The following is a 16,809-nucleotide window of genomic DNA, read 5'->3' as shown; positions in this document are numbered from 1 at the left end:
AATATTATTTGTGAAACAATTTGATCATTGAAAAATATAGTATATTTCAGTCGTCCATTTATCCTTCAGATCAAATCTTTTCAATAACCCGCCAACCAATCGAATGGAGTCTCTGTGCGTCTCGTATAAGATCTGCAATGTTATTGGCTGAAATGGTGCATAGTCAAAAAGTTTCGTGCATTTCCTAGAATGACCTGTACGGATCACACATACACGGTTGGCGGTGAACGATACTCTGATCGATAAATACGAGCTGGACAATAACTCGAAAGTCGAAGGCTGGCGGCGTGGCTGATTGCTCTCCCCCATTTTTGACAGTGTATCTGAAATATTGCACTTTCTCTGAAAAATGACTGCTCACGACCAAATGCGAGCTATGCTTGACCAGTTAATGGGCACTGGACGGAACGGTACGTATTATTGCCTTTTACGATAATTTCCATATTTCTTACAGTATCATTATTTACAATTACCTGAAATCTCATACAAAAATACAAGATGGTGGCTTACACTACCATTACACGTATATTTATCTACTTTATAGATGTTATTATACTGATAAATATTTCATGTTTTTAGGTGAAAATAACAAATTTCAAGTGAAGTACTCGGATCCAAAGGTGTGCAAGAGCTTTTTACTGGCATGCTGTCCACATGAAATCTTATCATCAACGGTGAGTGTATTTCAACAGTTATCACATATTGAATATCGATGACATACCATTGGCACTTTTGCGCTATTGTAGAGCATTTTTGTATCCCATTTTGATATTTCTTAACATTAACACAGAAGCAATCAGACATCGGTACATTTGATGTCATCTTCAATTTTTTAGTTCTTACCTTTGTATTTTTTCCAGTTCACTCTGGTTACACGATTCAGCGACTTTCATTTAATTAGTAAACCTATTTGCTTTCTTTTCAAGTTCTTTTGTTAAACAACCTATATTTTATCAATATTTACATGTAATATTATTACTTACATATACTTTGCTTAACTAGCTTTCAGTACACACTCCTTCACTAAATACGCTTTAGAATTACATAAATTATGTTTAATAATTCATTTATGATGCAAAAGTGCTATAATTAGAGTTCATATTAAAAAATCTGTACTTAAGAAAATAATGTAGTACAGAAGATATGCTAAGAATTTTATTTGAAAAGTAAAGAAGAATACTGCAGTAGATTTATAGAAATATATAATTAAATGTTTATATTTTTTATATCAAACAGTTCAGTTAATGAAAGTAATATTACTCCTGTATAGGTGGGTGTTTTATCTATATGTAGGTATACATCCATATACACATACATCCTATAAATTAGTTTTAATTTAATGCTTTTTATGGATTACCATATGATCATGAAAAAAGTGTTATGCACTTATTTATTATCAAAATTGTTTTATTATTCTTAAATGTTTTATCTTTCTGGTTTTGTTTAACCCAAATGTTAATACCAACATTTGGTACACTTTGGATCGTGTAACCAAAGTAGTTTGCGTATAATTAATTGTGAAATTAAATATTGGTAATTTTATAAAAACAGTACAACTTTGGTATCTTTTGTTACAGTAAGTCTGATTGCCCAAATTTTTTAAATACTTAAAAAAATCAGATATTTTGTCCTATGTTATTTACGCTCATAAATTTCTTTTTCCATATAACTATATTTTTGAAATTTTATATAATATGACAGTAAAAATAATTACAACACAAAATACATTGTGCATAGTGCTTTTTTTCATCTGTGCCAAATGGTCTGATCGATCCTATATCTTATGTAAAACAAATAGTAGAAATCAATTTTCTAGTCTACATATAATAGAATTATATTTGCGTGATGTACTTCAAGAATTGATTCCGATCAATTCACACCAGATAGGCGTTGAAGTGCAATACGGGGCAGCAAACTGAAATATAACGAAGGAGTCGTCCCTTAAAGTTTACAAAAAAGAGAAAGAAGTAGGATATACCAATTACATGGACACGTTAGAAAAATATTATTCTGTAATAATGATACAAATTTATCCCACTTCTTTCATGTATGGTACTTGGAAATGTATCAAAAGTGCAATTACGGTAGTGATCCGACACTTTTGTAAAATAATACGTACAGGAAATCGTGAACGACATAACCGTAAGGTTGGAGCGGAGAGAAATGTTATATTCTTACGATAACATACCATTTACGTTAATACTGCTTCGCGCATTTCTTTGTCATCTCGTGCGAATTGGTCCAAAGGGTGTTTGTTAAAAACTTAAAAATCTATTCATTCTTGGTCTAAGTGGCCCAAGTACTTGCAATAAAGCGACATAATGAACGTACATTAATCTCCATTCGAATACGTAAATGGATTAATTCCAATGTTTTCAAACGATACTTTTTCGAAGAAAAGTATTGAATAATATTTAACAGTTACCATAAGAATTAAATATTTCTACCATATATAATTCCTTAGTTTTGATAAAACTGAATTTTTTATAGTAGGACATTTTTAACTTCTCTTATTTATAGGTCTTCTCTTTTCATTTTTAATTCTTGTGAATCTATAAAAGGAGACTTGCAATCTGCACAAAGGGGGTGGGGCGTCTCTTACAGCACTTAGCAAGCACCCTTTTAAATTCGTTCGCATTCAGGTTATTCGTGATACAATTGTAAGCAACTAAAATCAGAATAAATGAAAGTATTTATAAATTTAAATCGAAAGATATGTTGAAAGAAAAATGTAATTAAAAGAATATTACTTCTGGCAAATACTCGCGAGAATGACACGATATACAAGTTCACTAATGCCAATGTACCTACAGTTCTATTTCCAGAGTCTCTGGAAAAAGCAATTCCAATCAGATCCATTGTACAATATTGTTGCGAGTATTGTCCGCTCATATGTCGTGTTGTACTTGTCGCTCTCACATGCGCGTTACTGTAAGTACTGAAAGCGAAGAGGACGTACGTATTACAATTCTAACAATTTGATTATCTCTTAACAATAATTCAAGTAATAGGTATTTAATTTGGTTAATAATAAAGGCGGGCGGTTACCTCAGCCCCTCTACCGGTCAACGGTGGCGAGGCTGAGTGTCGAATATTAATTCCGAGACCCAGAATGGCCTGTATAAAGTTGGTGAGTAGCGCCATTGCTGATTCATGAGAACGATGTCTTATTGTCGCTTCTTACTAATAATGCCGTTTACGGCAGGTAGAAAAATGAAGTTTACTTTGAAAGTATGCGTGAAAATCATATTCATCCTCGGAGATATAATGGGGTACAGGAAATGAAGCAGTGATCTGTAAGTAAAGACAATGCGAATTGCCAAGAAACAAAAATTTTCTTTTTACCTTTGGCTAATTAGGAATTTTCAAATATTTTTCTCGTGATTATAATGCATTCAACGATATCTATGCAATAATGCAATGAAACTTCGATTGGTCATTTCGTTAAATTTTTACCATAATTAGCAATTAGTTAATTAACAATTATCAACGTTCTCTGTTCTCCATAGGGGAAACGATCGATACGAGAAATGTTCGATCGAGATTTCACTGTACTCGATACTCGATCTTCGAGATCTCGCGCTTCGATATTCTCGTTTCAAACTTTTCAAAATGGCTCCTTTAAATACGAACGAATATAAAAATAATTCGAAAATGAAATTCCTGCACTAAATATAATATGATTTTGGCAATTTGCAACAATAGCGTATTATCCATGAGGAAAAATAAAGTGAGAAGTGGCATGATGCAGAAAATGAAAGAGAAATGGGGAGAAAGAGAAAGAATTAGGGGGGACTGTGCGGCGCGCCAGTTCTGTTAGAAAAATTTCCTTCAGCATTGGACGTGTACGTATTGAACTCGTTTTCTAAATGGTCTAGAATTGATTCACATATGTCAATTCGTGCCAAACGTAAATAGTATAATAAACCATTAGGCTGTAAGTTGTTTCATAGACACTGAACCTTAAGGTGTGTGCTGATTGTAGCTTCATTGCCATCGCATTGTCGTGTCAGGCGGAGAGGTGTTGCCACTCTGTAAGTGAAACATAACAAAATATTTATATGTAAAATTCAATTTTTACTTTGTCCAAATAAACAGAATTCAAATTCGCTCTCGGTCAATCAATGAATATGTACATATCTATGTATTAACGCAATTACATTCATTTGCATATACATATATATGAATATATAATTACCTTGTAAGCGTATACCGGACAATCAACCATTTCGTAAGTTCTTGTATATAATAAAGCATCTTTAAACCGTATCTTTCTGGACAATTAGGGGTTTTAACTTCTGTCGTTGTTGCGTTCATTAGTTTTCAATTATTTCTTTAAGTTTACCTATTTGCAAAAAGCAAGCGAGATAAGAAACCTTGTTCTTGTCGAATAAGATTTCACGATAAGAGCAAAAGTCGGGAGGGATTATTATAAATAAAACCAATAAAGTCGTTTTTACGTTTAATCGAAAATGATCGAGGTTTAACATTGAAATGATTTGTAAATCGCAGCGCATGGACCTGGGAGAATGCCCCCAGATTCACGACCTGGCCCTACGGGCTGATTATGAGGCTGCGCAAAAGAAGAAAGATCACTTTTATGACATTGACGTGAGTATATATATTTTCTAAATATCTTAACTTAAATATTTAAAAATTAATTTTATAAATTTTCTAATTTAAGGCGATGGAGCATTTGCAAAATTTCATAGCCGATTGTGATCGTCGTACGGAACAGGCGAAGCAACGGCTCGCAGAAACGCAAGAGGAGCTGAGCGCGGAGGTTGCAGCTAAAGCGAACAATGTCCACGTTCTTGCGGAGGAGATCGGTAAAAAATTGGCGAAAGCCGAGCAACTTGGCGAAGAAGGTTTCGTCGAGGAATCGATGAAACTGATGGGCGAAATAGACGAGCTGAGAAAGAAGAAAAACGAAGCTGAACAAGAATATAGGAACAGCATGCCAGCATCCAGTTACCAGCAACAGAAATTAAGGGTCTGCGAGGTTTGCAGTGCCTACCTTGGCATTCACGATAACGACAGACGTTTGGCGGATCATTTCGGTGGGAAGTTGCATCTGGGATTCATTAAGATCCGCGAGAAATTGGCAGAGCTTCAGAAAACTGTCGAAGAGAGACGCAAAGAGAAACGGGAATCGCTGCTCGACAGACGCAGAGATAGGGACAGAGATGATCGGGACAGGGACCGTGATAGATCGGATAGCCGACGTGGAGGTTTGGGTTATAGAGATAAGGATCGCGAGCGTGACCGTGAACGCGATCGTGACCGTGACAGAGATCGCGATCGTGACCGTGAGCGTGATCGTGATCGGGACCGAGATCGTGAACGCAGAGACAGAGACAGGAGAAAGTCACGTTCTCGAAGCCGCAGTCGTGGAAAAAGGTTGGTCACTGTTGAACGAAAATTAATGTATCGTCCATTGTAAATTTTCTAACAATTTGCCTTATTAGCTCATCGCAGAGTGTTATCTCAGCAATAAACAGATCAACTAGTTACTCTAGTCCAGTAAAATATATCATCCGCAAGTGGATAAACGAAAGTCATATTTAATTATTAATGATAATTGTTTAATTTGTTTCAGATCAAAACGTTCCCGCAGTAATAGCCGTAGCCGTCGATCCCGTTCCCGTCGTAGTGGGTCGAACGATCGAAAAAGATAAAACAGATTATCATTTACAATTATGCTCAATCATTTTTCTTCGTATAAATTCACGTGCTTACTTGTGCACATTACATGTAAAAACAGAATCGCTCGCTAAACATAAATTTTCAATAGATATTTCTTTAAAAATTACACCGTGATTTTTACATTGATCGTCACACCTTAATTAAAAAAGAAACACCAATATTTCGAAATATCTTTATGTAAAACTAGGAATATCTCCTGTTCGTATAATAACAGGATTGAATTTATTAGATATTAATATTACGAATATACTTATTCTATTTGATCTTGATATATTAATATACTTTTAAATCTAGTTACTATTTCGTGTACATAAGAATAGTTCAGATGTAACTCCGTTCGGAAATGTTACATATTTATAATATAATTACTTCGTCTTATGTGATTATTATATGAGCATAAAAATGAAGGTATGTTTAAAAATATATACGTTTAAATAATTATCGTTTAAATCACTAACCATTCATTTTTTTTTTTTTAATAAACCTTTAATTTCTTGTTGTTAAATATACATTTAAAAAAAAAAAAGAAACACACGAAGAAATATATATGCGAGTAATACTGTTTAAGAAGGGATATTTATTTTGATAGCCATGTACATAATAATTATTGCAGAGCTATTTGTACATATAAAACTTCGCTTAAATTTATACCAAGGGAAGAAGACAGAACTTTGTTATATACTCGCATTAAGATTATTTACATTTCATTAATTTTAATAGTCCTTGAATTTGATAAGAAGTTAATAATTTCTACACATACTCACGATCTTATAATAAACGAACCTCAGTCTACATTATCTTGGAAAATCAGTTTTACGTATCCTGGTGTTCCTTCGAGAGGGACTGCACAAAATGGACAAATTGCAATGTAACCGTTTGTTCCGTGCGGTATTGCGACCTTTTCCCAATATCTAAAATAAAAAAAAAAGCAAATTTTATAAATACATTGTTGTATGTAGAAATAAAATTCATATTCATAGTATTCTAAATACTAACTTAACAGTTTTCTCTGTGGCCATGTGTCCACAAGGCCTAAACGCGTAAGTAGGTGGGCCACAATCAACGTAAAATGCTGGTTCTATTCCCATTGAAAGTTTAACTACCGAACCAGCTATTAAACACATTGGACACCTTCGTGTAGCTTTGTCTTTCTCTTGTCCCCAGTCATGATGACCTTGTACGTGTCCACATTTCAAATATACATACGGCTGTTGTTGAGTCGAATCCGTAGCTGCTTTACGTGGTATGACTAAAGTATTCAAACCGACCGGGCACTGTGGTCTTCCGGCATTAATAGCATCAACCAATTCTTCCAAATCGTGCTTCGTCTATATAAAATGTGTACAGTAATATAATTCACCGCTGATCATTATAGACAATACTATTAGTTCTAGCTAAGATAACCAGGGACGGCCCTGGGCCTAGGCAGACTAGGCGACCACCTAGGGCCCCCCAAAGTCTAGGGCAAGAGTGCAAGAGTAGTGTTTACTTGAATATTAATCGATGTAAATGCCTAAGTTAGTTATACAAGCTTCAATGTTAATTTTATAAATTTTATTTGAGGTACTTTATGTGAAGTGGCCCTTTTTGTATCAAAATTTAAAGATTGTATATTTACCGGAGACTTTGCCAGACCTTCGGCTGATCTCCAAAGCAACGTAGCACCACAAAGATCAATCAAAGTTCCATCTTGTAGAATATTATTTTCATCCTCCACAACGTTTCCTTTTTGTTGGGCACTTCGGCTTTCTCTTAAAGAGAATACACCACCACCTACGCTCACTTCTCTCCAAAAACCACATTGTGCCTCGCCACCGCAAAACTGACCCCGTGGATGCATTATTAGAACGCCGTTTGTCGTGAGTCCATCGATCTCACGATTCTCTTGCCACTTTGTTGCTTTTTCCTGAGACGAATAAAAAAGAAATTGAACGAAACACTTAGGATAAAAGCAACAAGGTAAAGTGAACTAGAGCGAGATTCGCTCTAGAGCCAACCCTTTATCGTGGAAGTGGGAACAAATTTTGGTTTCGTTGCCATTCGTTGAGATTTTGACCCACTCAACACAATGGTGCATTTTTTCGATAACTCTTACCGTTTGGCCTGTACAAAAGTGACAGAATGTCTAAATGCTACAGTTCCCTTATCAAGATTTCCAATCTCAGATATACGGGTTGGCTAATTATATTCTGTGTTAAGTATTTTACCCCTAAAAAGATATTCCTTGAACTATCAAAACCCGCGGCATATATTCTTGCAATTCGAGGATCTGACCGATCGGCTAGAATTCGGCAGGCAAATCTGCTAATTGTACTTTGAGCGACGCGCCCTTCGTTGGAGCTGTCGCTGCCGCCTGCACAGGTATCCATGACGACGAAATCAATTGGAGATTCGGAAGAACGTCCCACCTACGCAAATGATTATTATAGAAACAATATGGTACACGATAAACTCAAGGAAATATACAATTTACCTGAAACATATCGGTTCCTTCATCTTCGGTATATTCTACGATAACCGCTTGTGTTCGTGAAAGAGTGTACGATATCGAATGTTGTTTCGTATTAAGGATAGCTTGTGAACTGTGAGGTGTTTTAACAATGTAATGTTTACTGCGTTTCACACCATTTGGTACAGGCCTCTTAAAAAGAACAAACTTACTTCTCCTTCTTCCCCGGTCTCCCGGTGGGAGGAATCCATTGTATCTATAAAAATTCTTACATTGATATTTCTTATTGAGGTGCATTGAAACATAACTTTTTCATGTTACTTCTTACCCAAGAATGACTAACTCTCCGTATTTTACTAATTGTTTTGGTTTTTCATGGCGGTAACTATGGGACCTATGAGGATTAGCATGCGAATGACTATGATTATGTTTGGTGTGCGGACTATGAGGTGCACCAACTGTTTCTCCTTCTTCCACGAGTAATGGACTTTCACTACTACCACCGTCGGATCTGAAAAGAATATAATAATAGGAATTAATATGATGGAAAGTTCAATGAAAAATAAGAACAAAATAATTTCTGCCTCTTTTTTTTATTTTTTTATTTCTTACCATCTATATAGCTGGTCCCTATAATATTTAATAATACTTTCAATATATTATTTATGTTTCTTAGAAGGGAAAGGTATTCATGTTTATACAACTATTGTATAGTGGAAGTATCTAACGTTTCTTTAAATAAAATGAATTAATATCTAAGAATGTTCTAATACTAAAATGGTGGATGTCAGTAACGTGTTCTGTATAAGCCACGAATACAATTATCGTACAATAAAATGCAAAGAACGATAAAGTAATTTTATTTCATTTTGGAGATACAAAAAATTAAATTATATGTTTTACATAATAAATGTTATATGTTAATTTAAGGGGAGAAGTTTGGAAAATTTGTTTATTCTCGATCGTCTAACGTGTCTTTTTCATTGGCCTATAATATGTAATACGTAAACCACTTACTTACCGCGAAGGGCATGGAATACGTTTAGTTACTGGCATCCTCCTTTCAGTAAAATTTACAGATTACTACTTCCACTGAATTTCAAAAGATACTCATAAGGACAGACAGTCTTAAGTATCTTTGTAAAGTTGAACAAACATTAGCAATTGCAACATGGGATGCTGTGAATCGGTAATTATAATCTGCAATAAGAAATATTCAGTGTAACTATTATTCCTAAGTTGTTATAACATCTTTCTACTTTTATTTCTTGACGCACGAAGAAAACGGTTGAATTGAAAATACTATTTGAATCATTTTCATATTAGCTTCCACAGAAAAGGTAATAACTTTGTTTTCAAACTGTCTGTTCCTATTTACAATACAAATGTAAATGGTAATGTGGCTATAATACCTCTTGAAATAGTTTTACATCAATAACAAAAGATATAAATACAATTTGTGTTTTATAAAGAGACTAATATGAAACTTTCTTGAGTTAACAAATTTATTTTTGATCTCATCTTACTGTATCAGTATAACAGCTGATTTTTCTTTATCTTATCTAAGCATTTATTTTTATCATCATACTGCGCCAATCAATCATATAACTGTGCATCAGGCACAGATTATATCAAACAATGATTACAAGTTATAATTGATGCATGCATTTGTTTACATAGCGCATGCTTTTCGTGTAAATAAAACAAATTTATAAGTACTTAATTATATTGTTATGCCAGTGAAACACAAATATTTCCAATTCACTTTATTTCATCCTATATTGTGCATGAATACAAAATGAGTTGAACAGTAATAACTTGTTAAGTAAACATGTTTGTATCAATTCAGTATGAATCATAATTATGTATGTATATTATACTAGGACCAGCTGGAGATAAAATGAAAAGTTGTTTTTCGTTTTAAAAAATACGAAAATATTTATTGTATTCTGTTGAATTCCAATAGAACATTTTAAATTAAACAAGGGATACGTTTATCTATCTGTTTATTTTATTAACAATTTTCTTTCATAATAAAAATATTTTATACATTCAATTATTCTATACGCAAACTGATAATAAACAAATGAAATTTAATGTCTTTCGTAACATGTTTAATATTATCGTGTACCGCAATTAAAATGCTAGGAACAAATATGAAATCCTGCAAGAATTTTAAATGTAAAAAAATTATGTAAATGTTTATAGGTGATCGATGAATCGAAAATATTTAAAAAGTCGACCGGCTTGATAGGAAAAAAAAATGTTAAACGATAAGAATCGAACGGTACAGAAAATCGCAATGCACAAACAACGTTAATTAACCTAGGCATCCAGAAACGATGAACTATTTACCGTATCACCATGCTGAGTTCTGCGTTCAGAAACAGTTTTGCTGCACGTACAAGACACGCAATAACAGTCAGCCGTTCGTTTGCACAACAACTAACGATGTATAAAAATCATTTGTCCACTGTTATGCCTTAATTTAATTTTCCATTTCTAAATTACACTGTTACTATGTTCATGATATTCCAATAGTTTCGCGCTGACGACCCTCTTATTCATGATTACAGCACGCACGGCTGTCACGGCCAATAATTAACGAAAAGAAAACTACCCTGTATAAATACGACAGTATCATAAAATCTTGCGATAAACCAAGCACAGATATATTTTCTTTCGATAATCATTCGACGCACTGATTATTTGTGTGTACCTCGCATAAACTATACTTCATCGAGACAATCGCAAAAAATATACGAGTAGGAAGCCGTCACAGCCGCCAATGTAAAAAAAAAAATTCCTTGTTTCTTAACCCTTTCTGTCTCAAAGAATCAATGAGGCGCCAATTTTGATCGTACGATTGCTTCAGATTTTTATTCTCATAAAATATATCAAGCAAAAACACCCCCTGTGGCTCGGGGGGATCAGAATACGGCCACGGTAACCCCTGCCTGTCGTAAGAGGCGACTAAAAGGGCGATGTAAGGCAGTATGATGTAAAAGTAATGCAAAAGTGTGAGAAAGAAAATGTAACTGGCAAGATGAAAAATGTATTGCGAAAAAAGGAATAATGTATGTAATGTGAAAAAGGCGCGTAGCCGCGCGTGGACGCTAATTCTCGGTGGGCAGAAAGGGGCCGTTTGTCCCTAGATCATGCCGCTCTTTTTAAAAGGGAAACTATTAATCAATCAATCAATCAAGCAAAAACAATATATTTTCGCTGTATTTGCATTTTAAGGGATATAGGGAATTTTTTTGTATGCTACGTATATTAAATTAGTTATCTAATCATTGATTTATTAAATGAAAACTATCAGTATAGTGGTGTTCTTTAAACCTTTATTTACATTACATGTTGGTATGTATGACTCCTTGTTCATACTACGATATTCTGTTGAAAAGAAATTCCAAGTTATATAGACAAATAACGTTATCGATATTTACATCAACGTGGGATAAACCGCAGTACGAAAGATTAAACATTTACATATAATGTTACATCACACTTCAAGTGATTATTATGCTAGAAATCAAATAACTTTTTAACGTTATTTTTAAAAATATACAATAACGTGACATGGTTCTTTCTTCTAGTTGCAAGTTACATTATAAAATAATCATGATTATGTTTTCATCAATAAACATATGAAATATTTAAAAATCAGAAATAAAATTCCTATTCTCTTGTCAACTTAAGTTACAGTTCACATAATAAAATGATATTTATGCTCTAAGAGAAACAAACTGATGGAAAACATCTAAGATGTGAGGATCCAGATCTGGTGTAAAAAGTAATGTCTCTAATGTTGAAGAATACTTTTGAACTTGTTCATGATGCTGTAACAAAAAAAAACACAGAATTATATGCCCAGAAGAAGCTAACACATTTTTATCACTTACAGTTAAAAACACTTGTTGCAATCTTCCAATCGTCCATTTATACCAGTGAGTATTGTAATCTATACCATCAGTGTCGCAACGTACTAAATGTTCAGATAGAATCATTATAAAACGCTATAAAAAAAAAAATGCATTATTGTTTTTATATCTTCAAAGATTTTTATACGAGGATTAATAGGATATTGTTTATACCTGAAAAATGATAAGAAACAAATTTTTTTGGTCTGCTTGTGCTGCTTCCAATTTCTCCTCCATTCTTTCTACGACATCTTCTGACGGTTTTTCCCTGTTTCTATCTTTATTATTATCTTCATCATCGGAAGATGACCCAGATCTACTTTCCGCTCTTCTTAATTTCTCGCGTGCTTCTGCTAATTCTGTACTCAATTTAGTTACGTGTTTGTTCTTCTTTCGAATTATTAAATGAAGTATTTCCCAAATATACAACCTGTAAGATTATATTCGTAAAATACCAAATACAGTAAAACCTGGATAAATGCAACGAAAGAATGCTTGGATAAGTGCAACATCGCTATCCCCTCCACTTGGGGGGATCCCCCTAAGCCGAACCGAGCCGCTCGGCGAGGAAACCGTGTAATATGATCCGACCGTAATATCGATGTGACTAATACTAATTGAACGATAAAACTTTTTTATTTTTAACTTTTTCTTAATTAAACTTCTACTAACGCATTTGTGAGATTTTTCTGATTAAAATGACACCAAACACGATATAGTTTGAATTATATTTATAAACAATAGTAATCGAATAAACAACATCGAATTGACACCACAACTGAACATAAATGATATCGGCTGAATACAAAAGATGTGTACGGACTCAGAATCGGCATGTCGGCTGAATAGAAAACATGTGTACGGACACAGAATCGGCATGTCGGCTGAATACAAAAGATGTGTACGGACTCAGAATCGGCATGTCGGCTGAATAGAAAACATGTGTACAGACGCAGAATCGACACCTCGCTTGGATGAATGCAACATTAAATACCCAGAATCGACACCTCGCTTGGATAAATGCAACATTAAATGCCCAGAATCGACACCTTGCTTGGATAAATGCAACATTAAATGCCCAGAATCGCCACCGTGCTTGGATAAATGAAACCTTTGAAACCAGAGCCAACACCGCAACTGGTTTTGATGTCGATCTCTGTTGTTTTTCGCCAACCTTTAACATCAATTTTAGCAAGTAATTATAATTGAAACTATATCGTGTTTGGTACCATTGTAATCAGAAAAATTTCACCGATGCGTTAGTAAGAGTTTCAATAAAAAAAAGTCAAAAATAAAAAAGTTTTATACTTCAATTAGTATTAGTCACACCGATACGTTTCGGCTCTTTCCTTTGATCATCGGACCTCTCTCTTTCCACCACTGTCTGTCTCTTTCTACGTTCACGCTTGGCTGGTTGTCGCGTGTAATCCGAGATTCGACACCTCGCTTGGATAAATGCAACCACTGGGTCCCAATGTTGGTTGCATTTATCCAGGTTTTACTGTAGCATGTTTTCTTTTCTTTCACTATTTATATGTAAGTAATTTCTACTTATTTCATATTATGTGTAAAAAGGAATTCACCCGTTTAGAAGTTAAATAAATAAATAAATAAATAATTCATAAAATATTATTATAAAAAGCAGTTGTAAATACTTGGTAAATTCTGATGCCATCTCCTTAGAAAATATCCAATTTGCGATAGCACTACATTCAATGATACCAGTCTTTAGAAATTTGTCTGTTAAAACCACCATCATTTGATAGTGATTCTTCCACAATGCATACATGTTTCTTAAAATGCATATTTGAGCTTCTTCCGTTTCAGCAAGGACCTAAGACACACAAAATTGGCCATATTATATCAGAGTTAATTGTATAAGGTTTAAGAACAATGTTTATTAAAAATCTTACTTTAAAAACATAATGAAATTTTCCTATCGCTGCAAAACTATGGCTAAAGCTTTTAGACCCTAGATTCAATAACGTCTGTACAAAAACATCAATTTTCAAAGGATTAAAGTTACTGGTCTCTTCATTTTCTCTGGGACCTGGCAAAGTGTTCAGTACATTCAATACTTCTTCTGGTGTACATTTTCGTCTGATTGAAACAACTAGTTCGTGGGCAGCTGCCGTACCAGGAAGTGAACCTAAAATAAAATTCAATTAAAAACACTGTCATATCCCATTTTTCAATAAATAATTGTATAGTTACTGGCTCCTTCAGAAGTGTATTTATAAATTGGCTCTGGAGGTGGTGGAATCAAGTCAGCATATGATTCTGGCATCATGTCCCGTATTCTTTGATAATATGATAACCTGGATGCAGATATCGGGTAGATTATAACCTTTATAAATAATTAATTCACAGCATGTGTTTGAATAAAATTTTATACCGTAGAGCTTTAAGAAGTACTTCTCGAATGAATTTCGGACGTGGATGTTCTGGATCGCGCTGTAAACAAGAATCCCAATCTTCCCAGGACCAACGGAACTGGAAATTGCTTAAATGATACGCGAACCACCATACAAAACGATCAAACGCAGCAGCAGCCATGCTATCTATGCGACGAAACAAAATTTCTGTCGCTTGAGCCAAAACCTATAATATAATATACATATCAATGAGACATTTCTATTATTAAATTTCCAATTATAGTCTTACCTGTGGCATAGTTGATGGTTGTAATTTGCAGAGTTCAATCAAAATTGAGCCATAGCATATTTCCAAATTTTTTGGCGCTGGCAGTCTGAATAGTTCACCAAATATTACTTCTACAATACAGTAATCTAAAGGTATTTTTGCTTTATACGGGAAATTCAACAACTGAGCTGAACTGTAATTATTATTAATACATGTGAATTTCGTGTAACACAATCTAAAGACTAAGGAAGGATATATAAGTACATACCAATCTTTTCTTTCATAAAAATAATTGTTAATAATCTGTCTTAAATGTTCTTCTATGAGAAATCGTTCAATAGCATGACTTCCAGGTAATAATGGTCCTTCAGCTGGACAATCTGTATAATCAAACATACGAAAAACTACTGTCGGTAATGGATAAGAATAAGACTCATGATGCGGTGGTGCCATCATAGTAGGTAAGTTATGCTGTAATGCTTCGCACAATATTGAATCAAATGCAAGATACGGTCTGGGAATATGTTTCTCTGCCCAATTATCTTGTCTAAGCTTGCGCACTTGAGCCCATAAACAATCTAAGTATTCTTCTTGAGGATGAGGAGTATCGCTTGACCAAACTCTCAAGGCTGGTTGATGCTTCTTACTTCGTTTATTTAAAAATATCTCTATTGTCACCATCAAGTGATCTAACTCTTGTTCTTTTTTCTCATATAATTCTCTTCCAACCCATGGTAATGTTGATAATACAGCATAGACATACCTAAAGAGAATGGAAATGAAGTAAAATTGTTTATTTATCGGTATTCATATAATTTTACATACCAGTCACGTCTTACTTGAGGTACTCCATCTTCATTAGCAGCATCTAACATATTATCAAACAACTGCATCAAAGAACCGCACGACAAAACATGGCAGTTTACTAAATCGGCAAGAAATCTTAATGAATATCTAGCTACATCCCATCTACAAGCTTTCAATGCATCTTTAAAATTCTTCACCATGTAGTCAACAAATTCACCGCCAAAATTAAAGTTCTTTGCATTTAATAACCCAACAAGTGTTGTATAAATTGTGCATTTCTCAGGCATTTTAATAGCACAGTCAGTTAAAATTCGAAGTATTTTACTTCGAAACAATCCAAGATCAGCTTCCAATACAGAAGCCAAACCTTCAAGATTACTTTCCAAAGAAGATGTGGATTTTTCTCCAACCCGTAAGATAAGGGATTCGAGTCTATCTTCAATTTCTTGATTCTCTGATACCCTTCTACGTTTCTTATACGCCCGTTCTAAAAAGATGTATGTAATTAAATATACTGAATTTTTCTAAGCTCAAGAATTACTTTAAGTACGAACGCAAAATTATTAGGATCCAAAAATTCTACTAGTTGAAATTAATGAAATTTGATTTTTTTATGTATGAAAAATATATCTCACTTAAAACATCAGAACATTAACCGAGATCTCAAAAGTAACATGAAACATAAGGATTTACCATATCCATCTTCTTCCTCATGAACCCTTCTGCGACTCATTTTTGAAAACCTGAATAAATCTTGTCAGCTAGTTGTAATATATACAACGTAATTTCACAAATCAGATGATACTTTTATACGTTTAGACATTAAACATTGTTCTATTGTGAAACATTCTAACAAAACCTAACCTTTCAATCTATCATAACCAGATCAGCTTAATCCAAGTAGCTGTGAACAGTTGCGAAGCAGTCTTCGATCACCAGTGACTGTAGATGCATAAAGACTGGACATGCTTTCGTATTCGAGGAACATCAGCGTGTGGGGTTCCAGAAACCCCAGACAGTCACGCTACTCCAAAAAGACTACTTACATGAAGCTAGCCGGAAGGAATGAGAAAATATGATTATTTTTAATTTTTCTTACGAGGGGAACTACCCAAGTGTTACGCTTACTTATTAATGAAACTTTGCCACCTTGTAGAGCTCGTCGCCCTGAACACGCCTATACCCCCTTTTGGGGGCAGACGGCTAATTGTTTAAAAGATATTAACAATTAAAGTTAGCTACCACTTACATTCAGAAGCATGACAAACTAACACATACAAA

The 16,809-nt window shown here is 34.1% G+C and overlaps 3 protein-coding genes across 17 annotated transcripts; 1 reads left to right on the top strand and 2 right to left on the bottom strand.

Annotated features, from left to right (window-relative positions):
• Nucleotides 1-98: 98 nt before the first annotated feature.
• Nucleotides 99-6,145, top strand: LOC114877781 (putative RNA-binding protein Luc7-like 2). Of its 11 annotated transcripts, none has more exons than XM_029190791.2 (7): nt 585-674; nt 2,814-3,130; nt 3,206-3,845; nt 3,986-4,034; nt 4,513-4,611; nt 4,685-5,400; nt 5,600-6,145. In XM_029190791.2, exons 5-7 carry the CDS (start codon nt 4,516-4,518, stop codon nt 5,676-5,678), a joined length of 891 nt encoding a protein of 296 aa, XP_029046624.1. In that variant the 5' UTR covers nt 585-674; nt 2,814-3,130; nt 3,206-3,845; nt 3,986-4,034; nt 4,513-4,515; the 3' UTR covers nt 5,679-6,145. The 11 variants fall into 11 exon arrangements, with proteins under 11 accessions (XP_029046616.1, XP_029046624.1, XP_029046625.1 ...); XM_029190792.2 differs by having other exon boundaries at nt 3,969-4,034; XM_029190789.2 differs by lacking the exons at nt 3,206-3,845; nt 3,986-4,034 and having other exon boundaries at nt 2,814-2,955; nt 3,037-3,130.
• A 118-nt stretch (nt 6,146-6,263) lies between these two features.
• Nucleotides 6,264-10,930, bottom strand: LOC114877780 (protein pellino). Of its 5 annotated transcripts, none has more exons than XM_029190778.2 (8): nt 10,511-10,930; nt 9,177-9,355; nt 8,484-8,666; nt 8,180-8,411; nt 7,914-8,114; nt 7,325-7,612; nt 6,703-7,034; nt 6,264-6,617 (listed from the first exon to the last, which is right to left on the bottom strand). In XM_029190778.2, exons 2-8 carry the CDS (start codon nt 9,209-9,211, stop codon nt 6,491-6,493), a joined length of 1,398 nt encoding a protein of 465 aa, XP_029046611.1. In that variant the 5' UTR covers nt 9,212-9,355; nt 10,511-10,930; the 3' UTR covers nt 6,264-6,490. The 5 variants fall into 5 exon arrangements, with proteins under 5 accessions (XP_029046611.1, XP_046143952.1, XP_029046612.1 ...); XM_046287996.1 differs by lacking the exon at nt 10,511-10,930 and adding an exon at nt 9,682-9,700; XM_029190779.2 differs by lacking the exon at nt 10,511-10,930 and adding an exon at nt 9,568-9,672.
• A 549-nt stretch (nt 10,931-11,479) lies between these two features.
• On the bottom strand, nt 11,480-16,479 carry LOC114877760 (nuclear cap-binding protein subunit 1). The gene is made up of 11 exons (XM_029190740.2): nt 16,222-16,479; nt 15,547-16,015; nt 14,990-15,484; nt 14,743-14,914; nt 14,474-14,679; nt 14,293-14,396; nt 13,992-14,227; nt 13,734-13,912; nt 12,253-12,508; nt 12,061-12,174; nt 11,480-11,997 (listed from the first exon to the last, which is right to left on the bottom strand). Exons 1-11 carry the CDS (start codon nt 16,259-16,261, stop codon nt 11,884-11,886), a joined length of 2,385 nt encoding a protein of 794 aa, XP_029046573.1. The 5' UTR covers nt 16,262-16,479; the 3' UTR covers nt 11,480-11,883.
• Between the last annotated feature and the right edge of the window lie 330 nt (nt 16,480-16,809).

The sequence above is a fragment of the Osmia bicornis genome, chromosome 11, assembly GCF_907164935.1.
Source record: "Osmia bicornis bicornis chromosome 11, iOsmBic2.1, whole genome shotgun sequence".
Classification (NCBI taxonomy): domain Eukaryota; kingdom Metazoa; phylum Arthropoda; class Insecta; order Hymenoptera; family Megachilidae; genus Osmia; species Osmia bicornis.
The sequence above is the reverse complement of the archived record's forward strand: the minus strand, read 5'-3'. Positions and strand labels throughout refer to the sequence as shown.